Consider the following 19848-nt stretch of genomic DNA (forward strand, 5'->3'; position numbering starts at 1 on the left):
CAATGCTCAGACTTTATTTTGATAGCAATAGTGAACTATGTTTTGAGTTAGTATACATGTCCCCAATTAGAGATTTAAATGCCAATGTCCTGTAAAGTTCAAACATAGTTTAGGGATATTATGTTCCAGTTGAAGTTCACCCATCTTAGTGTAGAGACTGAGTAGAATCTCAAAATAAAGTTAGGTGCCTGTGTTAAACCTTCATGGCTTAAAAAATGAGGATGAACTTTGGATTTTGACAAAGTTTTCTTGAATTGTCAGTTGTGCTACTTTGTTCAAGTATCAGCGTCACCAATTAATTGTGTACACTGGGCAAAATCGCTTAATCTTCTAGAGCCTTGGTTTCTTCATTTGCAAGATGGGAATCAATCTCAACGAGAGGAAGAGTTAACAGATTACAAGTGGTATCATATGTAAAGGTCGACCCAAAGGATACCTAGTAATAAGGAGGCACTCAAAAATGCTATTTTTCTGTCCCCACCTCAGAGATATCTAAGAAAACATAGGAAAATTACTTTAAAATGCCACAAGTAAAACAATCTCTTAGATGTAACCAACTCCAGTTGACAGGTGCTGGGCATTTCATTCTAAACACTGAATCTATCCTCCAGCATTTCAGAATATGTAAATGTTTCCTCTTGATATTCTCTATAGTACATACAACCCCAGCAATTTATCACCGTACTTAGCACTCATTTTTTCATGATATGCCTTGAAATGTGCAATATTTTAATTTCTACTTTACCAATTTTTATACTATTACCTATTAAAATACTTTAAAAAGTCCCTCTATCTAAAGAGATTATAATCACTAGACCTGGAATGTTCAACACTGCTTAGCAATTCATCGTCATTCTCACTTCATTTCCAAGTTCATAATTCAAAATAGTCACTGTGCCTCTAATTAATTAGAGAACTCTAAAATACTGTCTCAGTACATGGACAGACAGCTGTTTCTCAAGACTCTTTTGAGTTTATTCAAGTGCATGAGGTGACTGAAATTATGCATAATTACAATTCTAATACCCATATATATTTACAAAGACCCGTGTTTGCTTTGCCTTCTGACAAAGGCCTCTGTTGGTGCGACACAGATCTATACCCTAATTATACCACTGTGAAATTGAAACAGAGGTCAAACAACAAATTTTTCTTTTCCACTGGTTATTGCCACTAGTTTTAGAATGCGGTCATGGATATTCACATAAATTACTAACCATGTTTTTTATTTCTTTCTCTATTTTTGTGCTTAATTTCACATACCTCATATACAATATCATATAGGAGTGACTTTTAAAATGTTTTTTAGTTTATTTTATTTTCATCCTAGTATCCCAATATATCAAAATGAGAAAAGGTGGGTTAAGACTGAAGTCACAGCACCTTTTGATATTGAATACAAATTTTTGAATGCATTTTTACTTTTCTGGGAAGAAGCTTCAGGAATTTCATCTAATTCTCAATTTAAAAAGCAACCAAAATATTTTTACAGTAGTTAATTTTTTTTTACAGAAGTAGCTCTTTAATTATGATAACCATTGTTTGAAAGGGTTCTTGGAAAAGGCACTTTTATGCACACTTAGTGAGAATTAAATCTTAAATTTTTCTTGAACTCTTTAACATTGTATTAAAAGTTATATAAATATATATATTTTCTCACACTGTAATTTCTTGTAGTTTATCTTAATAAAATTATCAAATATGCAGATATAACTTTAGCTGGAAGGCTATTTAGCACAGCATTCTTGTAGTAGTAAGTGGCAAATTAGCTAAAAGATGTATCAGACATAAAATGGAATATTAAGAAGTCACTGAAGTTCAAAGAACACTGTATCTTCCTACCACAAGATTTAGCAACAAATTTGCTTCTATTCCTATATATTCCATCTTTTTTTTCAGTTACTATGGATGAAATATCTGATATCCTATTTTAGGCCTGCCTTTGTCTCCTTGTTCAGTTGTTCGATTCCCTACCTACTATTTGTCCAGTGACACATAATTGATGAGTAGTAGAGCTGTGATTCAGACAAAGGAATTTTTGGACTTCAAAGCTCATGCTCTTTTCCCTAAATGCAAATATTCAGAAACTTAACTGTAATTGTTAAAAGTTTGTTTCTCTTCAGTATTTCTTCAAATTGAAGTAGGTAAATATCAAAATTAAGTCAGTAAATTCATTAAGACAATTTCTTGTTCTCTCTCTGATGTATCACTACAGGAATAATCTCTTGTCTCTTCTACTTATCACTTTTTCCTATCAACATGCAGACATAAAATATTAACACCTGTCTTAATCCCACATACTCGTTGAGCTCCAGTCGGATTTCTCTGATCCATTTTAAGAGTTCTTCAGTTTTATTCCTCCCACCTCTCTTGAGCTCACTCCAGTCTAGATTTCATCCCCATAGTTCTTCTGAACTAATTCTTGTCAAAGTCGGCAGTGACCTCAGAATCACTAGAACCAATGTCCATTTCTCCATTCTAATCTTATTTGACTCATAATCATCATTTTGTACATTTGATTATTCTCTACTTCTTGAAATACCATATTTACTTGGGTTTCAGAAATTAATACCCTACCTCTGAGTAAAGGGGTGTTTCATGGATCAGTCATTGCAGCTTTTTTCTTCTTTCTTTACCCTTACACTCTAAATAAACTAGAACCATACAAAACAAATATCAAACCAGCACAAATGTGGACGACATATAATTTTAAATTTTTATAGAAATAAAAAGAACAGGCGATTTTAGTTTTAATAGTATATTTTATATAAGACAACATATTGAAAACATAATTACAGATATAAGCCATATAAAATTATTAATGATATTTGTTTTATTGAAATGTAATAACATACAACATTCTATTTGTTTTAGTTTTACAACATCATAATTTGACATTTGTATACATTGTGAAATGACCACCATAAGTCTAGTTACCATCTGTCACCATGCAGAGTTACAAAATTTGTTTCTTTTTTTGTGCTGAGAACTTTTAAAATTTACTTTTTTTTAGCAACTTTCCAATTTGCAGGAAAATATTATTAACTATAGTCACTATGCTGTATATTATATCTGCATGACTTATTTATTTTATAACTGGAAGTTAGTACCTCTTGATCCCCTTCACCCATATCACCCACCTTCCAATACTCCTTCCTTCTGGAAACAATAAATCTATTCTCTGTATCTATGAGTTTTGTTTTGTTTGTTCGTTTGTTTTGTTTTATAGATTCCACATATGAGTGAAATCATACAGCATTTGTCTTTGTCTGACTGATTTCATTTATCATAATACCCCCAAGGTCCATCCATGTTGTCACAAATGTCAAGATTTAATTCTTTTTATGACTATGTAGTAGTCCATTGTGTGTGTGTATGTATAAAACATCTTTTTTTAGATTATTTTTTTCTTCCACTTTTACTGAGATATAATTGACATCCAGCACTGTATAAGTTTAAGGCATACAGTGTAATGATTTGATTTACATGCACCATGAAGTGGCTATCACAAAAAGTTTAGTAAACATCCATCATCTCATATAGGTAAAAAATTAAAGAAATAGAAGAAAAAATTTTCTTGTGATGAGAACTCAGGACTTACTCTCTTAATTTTCGCATATAACATACAGCAGTGTTGATTATATTCATCATGTTGTATATTACATCCTTGGTACTTATTTATGTTACAGATGGAAGTTTGTACCTTTAGACTGCCCTCCTCCAATGCTCTCTCCCCCCACCAGACACCCACTGCCTCTGGTAAGCACAAATCTGATCTCTTTTCTTATAAGTTTGTTTGTTTGGTTTTGAAATACAAATGACCTACAACATTACGTTAGTTCCTGTTATACAACATAGTGATTATATATTTCTATGCATTTCAAACTGGCCTCCAGGATAAGTCTAGTTATGATATGTCACCATACAAAGATATTACATATATTACATATTTATTGACTATAATCCTCACACTGTACATTTCATACTCATGACTCATTTATTTTGAGACTGGAAGTTTGCACTTCTTGATCTCCCTCACCTATTACTTTCTTTCCCCCACCCCTCTCCCCTCTGGCAAACATTCGTTTGTTCTCTGTTTCTATAACACTGTTTATGTTTTGTCATGTTTGTTCATTCATTTTGTTTTTTAGATTCCACACATGAGTGAAATCATACAGTATTTATCTTTCTCTGTCTGACTTATTTCACTTAACATAATACCTTCTATGTCCACCCATGTTGTCCCAAATGGCAAGATTTCAATCTTTTTTATGGCTGAGTAATATTTCATTATATATATATGTGTGTGTGTGTGTGTGTGTATATACACACACACATACTATATATATATATATATATATATATATATAGTATGTGTGTATGTGTGTGTGTGTACCACATCTTCTTTATCCATTCATCTGTTGATAGACAATTAGATTGCTTCAATATCTAGGCCAATGTAAGTAATGCTGGAATTAACATAAGGATGCATATATCTTTTCTAATTCATGTTTTGGCTTTCTTTGGATAAATACCCAAGAGTGGTATTGCTGGATCATATGGTAGTTCTATTTTAATTTTTTGAGAAATCACCATAGTTTTCCATAGTGGTTGCACCAATTTACATTCCTTCTAACAGTGCAGGAAGTTTGCCTTTTCTCTACATCTAATTGGATATTTTATTTCTGTGAATAGAAAGAAGATTTGCAATGGGTTATTTGTGACGAGATACCCTTGCTCTCACCTTGCTATTTTGTTATATAACACATAAAAACAAAATTAACAACTGCAAAGACAACAATAGATACATTTTAAAATGCTCAAAAGAGTTCATTTTCATGTGTGTTTTGTTTAAATGCAGTACCATACAGACAACTTCCAATTTATATTATTTCTAGATATAGATATGGGTGTAAAAATAGTCACAATAAACAATGGAATTTTCAATATATTTTATAAACAAACCATGTTTTCTTTTAAAGTGTTAATTTAAATTAAATGAGGCCCATGATCCTCTGGTTCAGTATATCAGAGCAAAGAGATTTCAACTTCCATTGTCGTCTCTGAAACAATCAAAAGCAAACCAAGTAAATACGTTTCAAAAACAGGCAAAATATGAAACCACTACTCATTTTTAATAAAACTAGGAAGTGGTCACAACAGCTAACTATAAATTAGAAAGGATAGCTGTTGTAAATTGTGAAACTTGAAACAAGTCAAGAGGGAGTGATCTAGTACATGAGGCTAATGATCAGACTTGACTAAAAGTGACTTTTCCTCTGAGTCCTAACTTGAGGGCCCGTTTTTCTGGGTCAGGATTCAATACAGAGGAGTAAGAGCTCAGGTGTGGCTTTGCGAAACCTCTCTTAATGAATAAATTCTGTTTTCTCCTCTGATATTTTATTACGTATTCTGTTAAATGTTCCATATTGAATAGTGTTTATGTCCCACTCTATGGAGAGACACTCTTGTAATTTGCATCATACATCCATTTCCAGTTTCAAGGAAGAGTAAATGCTCCCGTCAGAAAGTTTTTTTGTTAATCACTTTTTCTGCTTTTCCTTAATAGGAAAAAGTAATTTGTTAGAGTTTGGTTGCAAAATGATAAGAAAGAACAAAGATAATTATGTTTCACCTGGGTTTAACTATTATGCTGGTAAATATTGCCCCAGTCCTCATGGTGAACTTTTAGAAAGGAATCCTGTATAATAATTATATAGTCCTTTCTAAGTTACATTATATTTGAATAAAATATAATGAGCATACTGTTTGTTTCTTTCAGTATAGCATCAATGACTTGTGTTATCAAAATAATTATGAAAAAGCATTTAATTTGACAAATGTGCTTGTAGTGTTGTCAAAAGTAAGCTATGATATCACACATGAGGAAGAAGGGATTTATTCAGGAAAAAATGCTCATTAGATCTTATGATGTTCACATTGACATAAATGTTAGATGAGTCAGCTGTTATCAATACATTGTCAGTATCATTGTTGAATAATTAGTTCATAGTAAAAAATCAAGAATGTGCATTCATTAGTTATTTCAGCAAGCATTTAATGAACAACCACTGTAAACCCAACCCTGTTCAAGGTCCTAAGTTAGCCGAGAACGGGCAAAGTCTTAAATTCCGGAGGGGTGATAGACAATAAGCATGTAAACAAATATCTATATAACTTTAGGTTCTCTGAAGATAAATTAGACACAAGGTGAGGAGTTGGAAGCTGGTTGCTATTTTATTCAGGGTGTAAGAGACAGCTCTCTGAGAGTGAAGATCAAGCAGAGACCTCCATGGAGTAGGCTGTAAATCTAACACACTTGATGAATTGGTTTGAATGCTAAGATTGTGTGAAATCTGTCCAGGTTGTCTCGATAAGAGTTTAGATATTTTATATTTTGTGTATTTGAAATATTGAACTGCTAAAACACCATCAACTGGTATTGGTACCAGAAATAGGAGGAAATCTTAGGAGTACAGCTAGTACTAATGCTATTATTAATTGCATTCACATACTCACGGGAAATTTCATAAATGAGTATTAATGGTTAAAAAAATGTCAGCCTTTTATAATCCATGTAACAGAATAACATGTAAAACATAAGACAATTCTTTTAAATTTATTGTAACTCAATTATCTTATGTTTTTAGAGTTTTTACTATCAAATTCCTTCTTTGAATAGTGTATGAACTTGAACGGGCAGGTTGCTGGGCTCTTAGTTTCCTTTGAAATGCAGATTGTTATAAGATTCTTGAGTACAGGTACACAGGGCTCTGTAATTATGCTATAAAAACAGGGAACATTTACCTCAAGAAAAGCATTTGATAGCTGAGGTGACTGTGCACAAATGTTTTCTCAAATTTCAGTTTGCAAAACAAACGGAAGCACACACACTGTTCAATAAACTTTATTACCACGTTACCTTCTAATTTGGTCTCTGAACACTCTGTCAGTGTTTTTCTTAAAATAGCTTCCTAAAAGAAAAAAAATTGTATTATTTAGCCATTTGTAATTCCAGTGAGGCTAACGCTTGCCATTTCATTGGGATTGTTATTTTATTTCATTTTTCTCCTGAGAAACTAGTAACTAACTATTATATGGACAATGATAAATATATATGTATAAATACTGAACTTGAATATATACAGTAAGCATGTATATTGCTATGGAGAGAGTCACTCTACATTTATCTTTTTTCCATCAACTCTGAAGGAATCAGAATTTGTACATAAAATCTCATTAGCTTGGTCCATTCAGTCTTGTGTACTGAAATGGCTCCTTAAGTCTAGGAGAGAGTCCCGCAGAATATTTACAGCCAAGGCCCTGGAACCTGGATTCAGATCCTAACTCTGTCACTCATGAGATAAAATGTGAATGTTAATGCCCCAGCTGCACAGTGTTGCTGAAGTAATGAGTACATCTGGCTTTTTAGACCTTCATCCGGCTTCTGATAAGATCTCAATGAATGTTGCCTCTTCCTGTTTATGCTCATGGAACTCAGAGTAACCACACGAGCACAAGCACAGTGTGTATCAAAATTAAAAAAAAAAAATGTAAAAGTGACTGTTTGATATTTGATTTTCAAAAAGCATCATATAGTTGTAGCAATTAGGAATGTGTTTGTTTGTGAGTGGCAGAAAGCTCAACTCATCTTGAAGCCATGTACTGCTTTCTTACCCAACCAGAATTTGGGGGATGTGCTGTTACTTGCCTAGGTTCAGCTGGACAGCGTTGTTATCAGAAACCTGGTTCGTTGCCTAATGATTGCAAGATAGCTGGCTGTTACAGATGGATCCATCAAGAAAATCTTCAAGGGAGGAAAAGGGGTGTAGAAGTGGAGGCAGTCCCTTCTGTTCCATGCTCTTTCACCAGGAAATCAACAGATTTTCCACAGCTTCCCATAAAATTTGTTGATGACTTACTGGTATTGGCTGTGTCATATGGTTTTCCTCAGTTGCAAGGGGTACTGAAAGAGCAAGCTGGGACTTTGCTGTCTCCAGCAAATTCAAGGTTATACTAGGAAAAGTGAGAAATAGCTGTTGGGTAATATTTTAGTGTCTGCCATAATAGTCATTTAGGGAAACATTGGAATCCAGTTAGACATCCATATACTCATTTTATGGTTTAGCATTTATTGTTTTAATATCCAATTGCCTATGGGAAAGTGCTACGATGAACTTTTCATTGTTAGTTTATTCTGAAGTTTGAATTTAGTGCTAGTATGAGAAGATTTTATTTTGCAACTGAAATTCTTTATGTGCTTTAGTTTGTTTTCTTAAAAAAGATCCATCAGTTGGGCAAAGTGCCACTAGAGAAATTGTCCCCAGTCACTCAGTTCACTCATCACACCCTACCTACACTGGCTTTTCTTATTTTTCTCAAATATGCTTAGTTCATCCCTACTTCATGGCTTTCATACATGTTCCTCCAGTTTTGGAAAGCGCTCTTCCAGCCCAAGTCTCCACCTATCACCATCACCTTTCTATGCCTGATTCCTCTTCTGGGTTTGGTTCAAATGCCCCCTCCTCAGAGATGCCTTCTCTGATCAGATGCCTCTTCCAACCAGCCTCTGTCTCTTTAATCCTATTTTATTTTATTCATTTTCCTTTTAAAAATTATCTTCTTCTGAAACTATCTTATTTATTTATGGACATACCTGCTTATTGTTGGACTCATCCAAATTTAATGTAAGTTCCTTGAGTTGAGGGATATATGTGTGATTCATCACTGCATTTTCTGAACCTAAAACAGTGCTTAACCATAGTAGTCACTTAATAAATATTTGTTAAACAAATGAAAGAATGTTTAACATAGGGTTCTTGATTAGAGCAGAAGTAAGTTAAATATTAAACATTTAAATATTTGATTGCAGCAAGAGAAAATGGGTTAATGTCTTCCTCCCAACAATTGGAATGTACTTGAGAACAAGTCTCCTTAACACCTCACAGCACTTGAATGAGCCCTGTAACACAGCTCTCATTCATATCATCCCATTGCTGAAGCATTTTCTTTCATTGACACAGACTTCCAATACTCAGTCATCTGCTTGTGGTCAAATCTTCTGCCCTGGGCATCATTAGACTTGCTTTTGCTTATGTCAGTCCTGAGGCATCAAATATTAATTTAAAATTTTAATCCTCCCAGGTTTGGGCACCAAAGAAATTAGTGCTCCCCAATTAAAAGATGAGCAAAAGATCTGTCTCACCAGATAGGATACACATATGGCTAATAAGCATATGAAAAGATGCTCAACATTGTATGTCATTAGGAAATTGCAAATTAAAACAATGAGATTCCATTACATACCTGTTTAAAATAGTGAAAATCCAAAACACTGATAACTCCAAATGCTGGTGAAGATGTGGAGCAACAGGAACTCTCATTCATTGCTGATCAGAATGCAAAATGGGGGACTTCCCTGGTGGCACAGTGGTTAAGAATCCGCCTGCCAATGCAGGGGACAAGGGTTCGAGCCCTGGTCCGGGAAGATCCCACATGCCGTGGAGCAATGAAGCCTGTGCACCACAACTACTGAGCCTGTGCTCTGGAGCCCGTGAGCCACAACTCCTGAGCCCACGTGCCACAACTACTGAAGCCCACGTGCCTAGAGCCCGTGCTCTACAACAAGAGAGGACACTGCAGTGAGAAGCCCATGCACCGCAACAAGGAGTAGCCCCTGCTCATCGCAACTAGAGAAAGCCCACGCACAGCAACAAAGACCCAATGAAGCCAAAAATAACTAAGTAAAAATAAATTAAAAAAAAAAAAAGAATGCAAAATGGTACAGCTACTTTGAAAACGGTTTAGCAGTTTCTGACAAAACAAAATATACTTTTACCATATGATCCAGCAATCCTGCTCCAAGGAATTTAACCACAGGAGCTAAAAATTTATAGCTACATAAAAACCTGAAAATGAATGTTTATGGCAGCTCTATTCATAATTGCCAGAATTATGCAACCCAGATGCCCTTCAATAAATTATTGGATAAACAAATTGTGGCCCACCCATGCAATAGAATATTATTAAGCAAGAAAAAGAAGTTAACTATCAAGTCATGAAAAGACATAGAGGAAGATTAAATGTATGTTACTGAGTGAAAGAAGCCAATCTGACAAGGCTACAGATTTTATTATTCCAAGTATTTAACATCCTGGAAAAGTCAAAACTATGGAGACAGTTAAAAGATCAGTAGTTGCTCTGAATTTGAAGGAAAAATAGTGGGAAGGACGACTAGATGGGGCACTAGGGATTTTTAAAGCAGTGGAACTATTCTGTAAGATACTGTAATGGTAGACACATCATTATAAATTTATCAAAACCTAAGGAATGTACAACATGAAGAGTGAACTCTAATTGGAACTATGGATTTTGGTTAATAATTATGTATCAATACTGGCTCACCAATTTTAACAAATATACTACACTAATGCAAGATATTAATAACAGGGGAAACTAGAGGAGGTTTGTTGGGGTACACGGGAATATTGTATATTCTCTCTCAAATGTTTCTGTAAATATAACTCCCCAAAACGAAAGTCTGTTTTTTTAAGTCTATTTTTTAAATATTTAAATATAGAGCAGCTGTCTGTGGTATCTCTATATTAACAACTTGTAATAAGAAAACTTGAGGGGCAAGACGGGAATAAAGACACAGACCTACTAGAAAATGGACTTGAGGATATGGGGAGGGGGAAGGGAAAAAAAAAAAAAAAAGAAAGAAAACTTGAAAGAGTGATTTACTTTGTCATTCCTATCCACAAAAGAACTGATGTATTTTCTTTCTCCCTTAGGTTAGTTGAATAACGAGACCAAAAACATCCTCCAATTCTATTCAGTTAAGGGCTATAAGATCCTTTGTTTTTCAAAGTTCTGTCTGGAATGACTTTTTTTTTTTTTTTTAATCTTAAAAAGTATTTATTTATTTTTTAATTTTTTTTCACACACACACACTGTATTTTATTTTTACAAGAGATAAATAAACTGACACCAAGCATTGTAAATGGATGACCACAACAAAAGCAACAATGATTGCAATTACCAAACATGAAACACACTCATACTATGTCATAATGTTGACATTCAGTCCAGTAATCCTCCACTGTAACAGCTCCTTTACTTTGCAGTGAAAATTGATTTGTATATTTTTTGCCTCTGCGTCCTTGTGGGATTTTTTTTTTTTTATTCAAACAGAAAGTCACAATTATAATCCTCCTCATCAGTTCACTCAGTCCCATGTAATTAATTTTTTTTTATCTTGATCTTTTGTTAGCACTTTTATGAATGCATCAGTTTTCCATTAGAGTTCTGAAAATGCTTATTCATTCAGGAATGACTTTCATAATTGTTTACCAAACAAAATGTCAGCCTTCTCAGAGATCAGCGTGTCTTGCAAAACTTAAATAAAAAATAATTGTCGAGGGGGACCTTCAAGATGGTGGAGGAGTAAGACGTGGAGATCACTTTCCTCCCCACAAATACATCAAAAATACATCTACATGTGGAACAACTCCTACAGAACACCTACTGGGCATTGGCAGAAGACCTCAGACTTTCCAAAAGGCAAGAAACTCTCCATGTACCTGGCTAGGGCAAAAGAAAAAAGGAAAAACAGAGACAAAAGGATAGGGATGGGAACTGCACCTCTGGGAGGGAGCTGTGAAGGAGGAAAAGTTTCCACACACTAGGAAGCTCCTTCACTGGAGGAGATGGGGGGTTGCGGGGGGGGGAATCTTCGGAGCCACTGAGGACAGCGCAGCAACAGGGGTGCAGAGGGCAAAGTGGAGAGATTCCCACACAGAGGATCAGTGCCGACCAGCACTCACCAGCCCGAGAGGCTTGTCTGCTCACCCGCCGGGACAGGTCGGGACTGGGAGCTGAGGCTCGGGCTTCGGAGGTCAGATCCCAGGGAGAAGACTGGGGTTGGCTGCGTGAACACAGCCTGAAGGAGGCTAGTGCACCACAGCTAGCCAGGATGGAATATGGGAAAAATTCTGGAACTGCCTAAGAGACAAGAGACCATTGTTTTGGGGTGCGCTAGGAGAGGGGATTCAGAGCACTGCCTAAACGGGCTCCAGAGATGGGCGCGAGCTGCGGCTATCAGCTCGGACACCAGAGACGGGCATGAAACACTATGGCTGCTGCTGCAGCCACCAAGAATCCTGTGTGCAAGCACAGGTCACTATCTACACCTCCCCTCCTGGGAGCCTGTGCAGCCCTGTTGCAATGTCACACCGACCTCTGCCACCTCAGGAGCTTTGCGAACAAAGAAGAGAAAGGGATATCTCTCCCAGCAGCCTCAGGAGCAGCGGATTAAATCTCCACAATCAACTTGATGTACCCTGCATCTGTGGAATACCTGAATAGACAACAAATCATCCCAAAATTGAGGCGGTGGATTTGGGAGCAACTGTAGACTTGGGGTTTGCTTTCTGCATATAATTTCTTTCTGGTTTCATGTTTATCTTAGTTTAGTATTGAGAGCTTATTATCATTGGTGGATTTGTTTATTGATTTGGCTGGTCTCTTCCCTTTTTTTTTAATATATAGTTTTTTCCTTTTTCTCTTTTTGTGAGTGTGTATGTGTATGCTTCTTTGTGTGATTTTGTCTGTGTAGCTTTGCTTTTACCATTTGTCCTAGGGTTCTGTCTGTCCATTTTTTTTTTTAGTATAGTTTTTAGTGCTTGTTATCATTGGTGGATTTGGTTTTTTTGTTTGGTTGCTCTCTTCTTTCTTGCTTTTTTTTTTATAACTTTAATTTTTTAATTTTAAATAATATATTTTTTACTTTAATAACTTTATTTTATTTTCTTTCTTTCTTTCTTTTTTTTTCTCCCTCTACTTCTGAGCTGTATGGCAGACAGGGTCTTGGAGCTCCGGCTGAGTGTCAGGCCTGAGCCCTTTAGGTGGGAGAGCCGAGTTCAGGACATTGGTCCAACAGAGACCTACCAGCCCCATGTAATATCAGTCGGCGAGAACTCTCCCAGAGATCTCCATCTCAATGCAAAGACCAAGCTCCACTCAACAATGAGCAAACTACAGTGCTGGACACCCTATGCCAAACAACTAGCAAGACAGGAACACAACTGCAACCTTTAGCAGAGAGCTGCCTAAAATCTTACTAAGTTCACAGACACCCCAGAAAACACCAATGGAGGCAGTCCTGCCCACCAGAAAGACAAAATCCAGCCTCATCCACCAGCACACAGGCACCAGTCCCCTCTACCAGGAAGCCTACACAACCCACTGAACGAACCTTACCCACTGGGGACAGGCACCAAAAACAATGCGAACTACGACCTGCAGCCTGTGAAAAGGAGACCCCAAACACAGTAAGCTAAGCAAAATAAGAAGACAGAGAAATACGTAGCAGATGAAGGAGCAAGGTAAACACCCACCAGACCAAACAAATGAAGAGGAAATAGGCAGTCTACCTGAAAAAGAATTCAGAGTAATGACAGTAAAGATGATCCAAAAACTTGGAAATAGAATAGAGAAAATACAAGAAACGTTTAATAAGGACCTAGAGGAACTAAAGAGCAAACAAACCATGATGAACAACACAATAAATGAAATTAAAAATTCTCTAGAAGAATCAATAGCAGAATAACTGAGGCAAAAGAATGCATAAGTGACTGGGGAAATAAAATAGTGGAAATAACTACCACAGAGCAGAATAAAGAAAAAAGAATGAAAAGAATTGAGGACAGTCTCAGACCTCTGGGACAACATTAAACGCACCAACATTTGAAATATAGGTGTCCCTGAAGAAGAAGAGAAAAAAAAAAGGGACTGAGAAAATATTGGAAGAGATTATAGTTAAAACTTCCCTAATATGGGAAAGGAAATAGTCAATCAAGTCCAGGAAGAACAGAGAGTCCCATACAGGATAAATCCAAGGAGAAACACACCAAGACACATATTAATCAAACTCTCAAAAATTAAATAAAAGAAAAAATACTAAAAGCAACAAGGGAAAAGCAACAAATAATATACAAGGGAATCCCCATAAGGTTAACAGCTGATCTTTCAGAGGAACTCTGCAAGCCAGAAGGGAGTGGCAGCACATATTTAAAGTGATGAAAGGGAAAAACCTACAACCAAGATTACTCTACCCAGCAAGGATCTCATTCAGATTCAACAGAGAAATTAAAACCTTTACAGACAAGCAAAAGCTAAGAGAATTCAGCACCACCAAACCAGTTTTACAACAAATGCTAAAGGAACTTCTCTAGGCAGGAAACACAAGAGAAGGAAAAGACCTACAAAAACAAACCCAAAATAATTAAGAAACTGGTAATAAGAACATACATATCAATAATTACCTTAAACGTAAATGGATTAAATGCTCCAACCAAAAGACACAGACTGGCTGATTGGATACAAAAACAAGACCTGCATATACGCTGTCTACAAGAGACCCACATCAGACCTAGGGACACATACAGACTGAAAGTGAGGGGATGAAAAAAGATATTCCATGCAAATGGAAATCAAAAGAAAGCTGGGGTAGCAATTCTCATATCAGAAAAAATAGACTTTAAAATAAAGACTGTTAAATCAGACAAAGAAGGACACTACATAATGATCGAGGGATCAATCCAAGAAGAAGATATAACAATTGTAAATATGTATGCACCCAACATAGGAGCAGCTCAATACATAAGGCAAATGCTAACAGCCATAAAAGGGGAAATTGACAGTAACACAATAATAGTAGGGGACTTTAACACCCAACATTCACCAATGGACAGATCATCCAAAATTAAAATAAATAAGGAAGCACAAGCTTTAAGTGACACATTAAACAAGATGGACTTAATTGATATTTATAGGACATTCCATCCAAAAACAACAGAATACACTTTCTTCTCAAGTACTCATGGAACATTCTCCAAGATAGATCATATCCTGGGTCACAAATCAAGCCCTGGGAAATTTTAGAAAATCGAAATCGTACCAAGTATACTTTCTGACCACAACGCTATGAGATCAGTTACAGGAAAAAATCTGCAAAAAATACAATCACATGGAGGCTACACAATATACTACTAAATAACCAAGAGATCCCTGGAGAAACCAAAGTGGAAATCAAAAAAAACCTAGAAACAAATGACAATGAAAACACAATGACCCCAAACCTATGGGATGCAGCAAAATCAGTTCTAAGAGGGAAGTTTATAGCAACACAATCCTACCTCAAGAAACAAGAAACAGGGCTTCCCTGGTGGCGCAGTGGTTGAGAATCTGCCTGCCAATACAGGGGACACGGGTTCGAGCCCTGGTCTGGGAAGATCCCACATGCCGCGGAGCATCTAGGCCCGTGAGCCACAACTACTGAGCCTGCGCGTCTGGAGCCTGTGCTCCACAACAAGAGAAGCCACGACAGTGAGAGGCCCGCGCACCGCGATGAAGAGTGGCCCCACTCGCCGCAACTAGAGAAAGCCCTCGCACAGAAACGAAGACCCAATACAGCCAAAAATAAATAAATAAATTTAAAAAAAAAAAAAAGAAACAAGAAACATCTCAAATAAACAACCTAAACTTACACCTAAAACAATTAGAGAAAGAAGAACAGAAAAACCCCAAAGTTAGCAGAAGGAAAGAAATCATAAAGATCAGATCAAAAATAAATGAAAAAGAAATGAAGGAAACGATAGCAAAGATCAATAAAACTAAAAGCTGGTTCTTTGAGAAGGTAAACAAAATTGTTAAACCATTAGCCAGACTCATCAAGAAAAAAGGAGAAGACTCAAATCAATACAATTAGAAATGAAAAAGGAGAAGTAAAAGCTGACACTGTAGAAATACAAAGGATCATGAGAGATTACTACAAGACCCAAGTGCCAATAAAATGGACAACCTGGAAGAAACAGACAAATTCTTAGAAAAGCACAACCGTCTGAGACTGAACCAGGAAGAAAGAGAAAATATAAACAGACCAATCACAAGCACTGAAATTGAAACCGTGATTAAAAATCTTCCAACAAACAAAAGCCCAGGACCAGACAGCTTCACAGGCGAATTCTATCAAACATTTAGAGAAGAGCTAACACCTATCCTTCTCAAACTCTTCCAAAATATAACAGAGGGAGGAACACTCCCAAACTCATTCTATGAGGCCATCATCACCCTGATACCAAAACCAGACAAAGATGTCACAAAGAAACAAAACTACAGGCCAATATCACTGATGAACATAGATGCAAAAATCCTCAACAAAATACTATCAAACAGAATCCAACAGCACATTAAAAGGACCATACACCATGATCAAGTGGGGTTTATCCCAGGAATGCAAGGATTCTTCAATATATGCAAATTAATCAATGTGATACCCCATATTAACAAATTGAAGGAGAAAAACCACATGATCATCTCAATAGATGCAGAAAAAGCTTTTGACAAAATTCAACACCCATTTATGATAAAGATCCTCCAAAAAGTGGGCATAGAGAGAACTTATCTTAACATAATAAAGGCCATATATGCCAAACCCACAGCCAACATTGTTCTCAATGGTGAAAAACTGAAACCATTTCCACTAAGATCGGGAACAAGACAAGGTTGTCCACTCTCACCACTATTATTCAACATAGTTTTGAAAGTTTTAGCCACAGCAATCAGAGAAGAAAAAGAAATAAAAGGATTCCAAATTGGAAAAGAAGAAGTAAAGCTGTCACTGTTTGCAGATGATATGATACTATACATAGAGGATCCTAAAGATGCTACCAGAAAACTACTAGAGCTAATCAATGAATTTGGTCAAGTAGCAGGATACAAGATTAATGCACAGAAATCTCTTGCATTCCCATACACTAATGTTGAAAAATCGAAAGAGAAATTAAGGAAACAGTCCCATTTACCATTGCAACAAAAAGAATAAAATAGCTAGGGATAAACCTACCTAAGGAGACAGAAGACCTGTATGCAGAAAACTATAAGACCTTGATGAAAGAAATTAAAGATGATACAAGCAGATGGAGAGATACACCATATTTTGGATTGGAAGAATCAACATTGTGAAAATGACTATACTACCCAAAGCGATCTATAGATTCAGTGCCATCCCTATCAAACTACCAATGGTATTTTTCAGAGAACTAGGACAAAAAATTTCACAATTTTTATGGGAACACAAAAGACCCCGAATAGCCAAAGCAATCTTGAGAACGAAAAATGGAGCTGGAGGAATCAGGCTCCCTGACTTCAGACTATATTACAAAGCTACAGTAATCAAGACAGTTTGGTACTGGCACAAAAACAGAAACATAGATCAATTGAACAACATAGAAAGCCCAGAGATAAACCCACGCACATATGGTCATCTTATCTTTGATAAAGGAGGCAAGAATATACAATGGAGAAAAGACAGTCTCTTCAATAAGTGGTGCTGGGAAATCTGGACAGCTACATGTAAAAGATGAAATTAGAACACTCCCTAACACCATACACAAAAATAAACTCAAAATTGATTAAGACCTAAATGTAAGGCCAGACACTATAAAACTCTTCGAGGAAAACATAGGCAGAATACTCTATGATAAAAATCACAGCAAGACCCTTTTTTATCCAAGTCCTTGAGAAATGAAAATATAAACAAAGATAAACCAATGGGACCTAATGAAACTTAAAAGCTTTTGCACACAAAGGAAACCATAAACAAGATGAAAAGACAACCCTCAGAATGGGAGAAAATATTTGCAAACGAAGCAACTGATGAAGGATTAATCTCCAAAATATACAAGCAGCTCATGCAGCTCAATATTAAAAAACAAACAACCCAATCCAAAAATGGGCAGACAATCTAAATAGACATTTCTCCAAAGAAGATATACAGATTGCCAACAAACACATGAAAGGATGCTCAACATCACTAATCATTAGAGAAATGCAAATCAAAACCACAATGAGGTATCACCTCACACTGGTCAGAATGGCCATCATGAAAAAATTTACAAGCAATAAATGCTAGAGAGGGTGTGGAGAAATGGGAACCCTCTTGCACTGTCGGTGGGAATGTAAATTGATACAGCCACTATGGAGAACAGCATGGAGGTTCCTTAAAAAACTAAAAATAGAACTACCATACAACCCAGCAATCCCACTACTGGGCATATACCCTGAGAAAACCATAATTCAAAAAGAGTCATGTACCACAATGTTCACTGCCGGTCTATTTACAATAGCCAGGACATGGAAGCAACCTAAGTGTCCATCGACAGATGAATGGGTAAAGAAGATGTAGCGCATATATACAATGGAATATTACTCAGCCATAAAAAGGAACGAAACTGAGTTATTTGTAGTGAGGTTGATGGACCTAGAGACTGTCATACAGAGTAAGTATGACAGTAAGTCCAAAAGAGAAAAACAAATACCATATACTAACATATATATATGGAATCGAAAAAAAAAAAAAAGGTTCTTAAAAACCTAGGGGCAGAACAAGAATAAAAATGCAGACATAGAGAATGGACTTGAGGCCACAGGGAGGCAGAAGGGTAAGCTGGGACGAAGTGAGAGAGTGGCATGGACATATATACACTACCAAATGTAAAATAGATAGCTAGTGGGAAGCAGCCGCATAGCACAGGGAGATCAGCTCTGTGCCTTATGTCCACCTAGAGGGGTGGGATAGGGAAGGTGGGAGGGAGATGCAAGAGGCAGGGGATATGGTGATATATATATACGTATAACTGATTCACTTTGTTATACAGCAGAAATTAACACACCACTCTAAAGCAATTATACTCTAATAAAGATGTTAAAAAATAATAATTGTCATAATAACTGACTGTATCTAAGGTAAAAAGTATATATTTAGTTTTCTTCCTCAAAAAAAGTAATAATTTGTCTTTGAAGTAAAACTCTCACAGTAATAGCATGTCAACTTTGATATGTGTCATTTTGTTACTCATTAAAAAGAGAATAATATTTCACCTGTATGGGTAGGAAAACAAATTCCAGCCCTAGCAGAGCACTAAAATTAAGGTATCTTAATATCTCTTAAAGTGTCTGCATTATATGCTACAATCCAACTCATGTTATTTCATATAACATGGTGAATAGTTCCAGTGTTTTTTCGGCCACAATCTAGGATGAATCAAGGCTTAAAAATCAAGCCACATTAAAGATGATCAAAAACAATTAATGTAATATTTATCAGAGTTAACAAAAAGTTGTCATCTTCTCTCTACATTCTTTTATTTATTTTTCCTAACAAAAATCTATAGTGCAGTAAAGGTTAGGGATCATGTAACTGCCGTGTCATTTACAAAGTCTGAGTGCTTCATTGATTGCTGGTCTCCTGACTCACCCTTATAACTAGCTAAAAGTTTATCTTCTCATTGATGAAGGTCGTCCAGGAGGCAAGACTATAGAGTGCAGTGATGAAATGTCTAAAGGCAAAAAATGCAATTGCAATTCACTGTGAAATTCTAATTGGGAATCTGTTTTAAGACTTCACAGTTGAGATGTAGTTCCATTTGTTTTCTATTGCTTGTAAGCCAGTATTTTAAAGCCCGCTGATTGCTGGAGGAAACCGAAGTGACAGACCTTGAATTTCTTTCCAGGTGATGTGATGACAAAATCTAGAGAATAGAGGTTCTTTCCCGATATGCTTTATCTTAACTGAAACCTTTCTCTTCCCAGGACCGCATGCATTTTCAGCTTTCCCTTTTGGAGAGTAATGAAAAGTGCTGCATATGTGAGGTCTTGTGCTCAGTCTTCAATAGAAATTACCTCATGTAACAAGACAATAACTTTCTGAAGTCGACATAACTATTTTCATTTTACAGTTGAAGAACCTGAGACTCAAGAAATATCCTGCTCAAGGTTTCAAAACTA

At 36.1% G+C, this 19848-nt stretch overlaps 1 protein-coding gene across 1 annotated transcript in view; it reads left to right on the forward strand.

Annotated features, from left to right (window-relative positions):
* Positions 1-14038, forward strand: part of LOC137772237 (uncharacterized) — a 266255-nt gene extending 252217 nt beyond the window's left edge. Inside the window, exons 3-4 of the mRNA XM_068556106.1 lie at positions 3690-3759; positions 12860-14038. Of these exons, the coding sequence (XP_068412207.1) occupies positions 3690-3759; positions 12860-13098 (309 nt within the window). The 3' untranslated portion in view covers positions 13099-14038. The remainder of the gene's footprint in view (positions 1-3689; positions 3760-12859) is intronic.
* Positions 14039-19848: the final 5810 nt, after the last annotated feature.

Source organism: Eschrichtius robustus, chromosome 11 (genome assembly GCF_028021215.1).
Source record: "Eschrichtius robustus isolate mEscRob2 chromosome 11, mEscRob2.pri, whole genome shotgun sequence".
NCBI lineage: Eukaryota > Metazoa > Chordata > Mammalia > Artiodactyla > Eschrichtiidae > Eschrichtius > Eschrichtius robustus.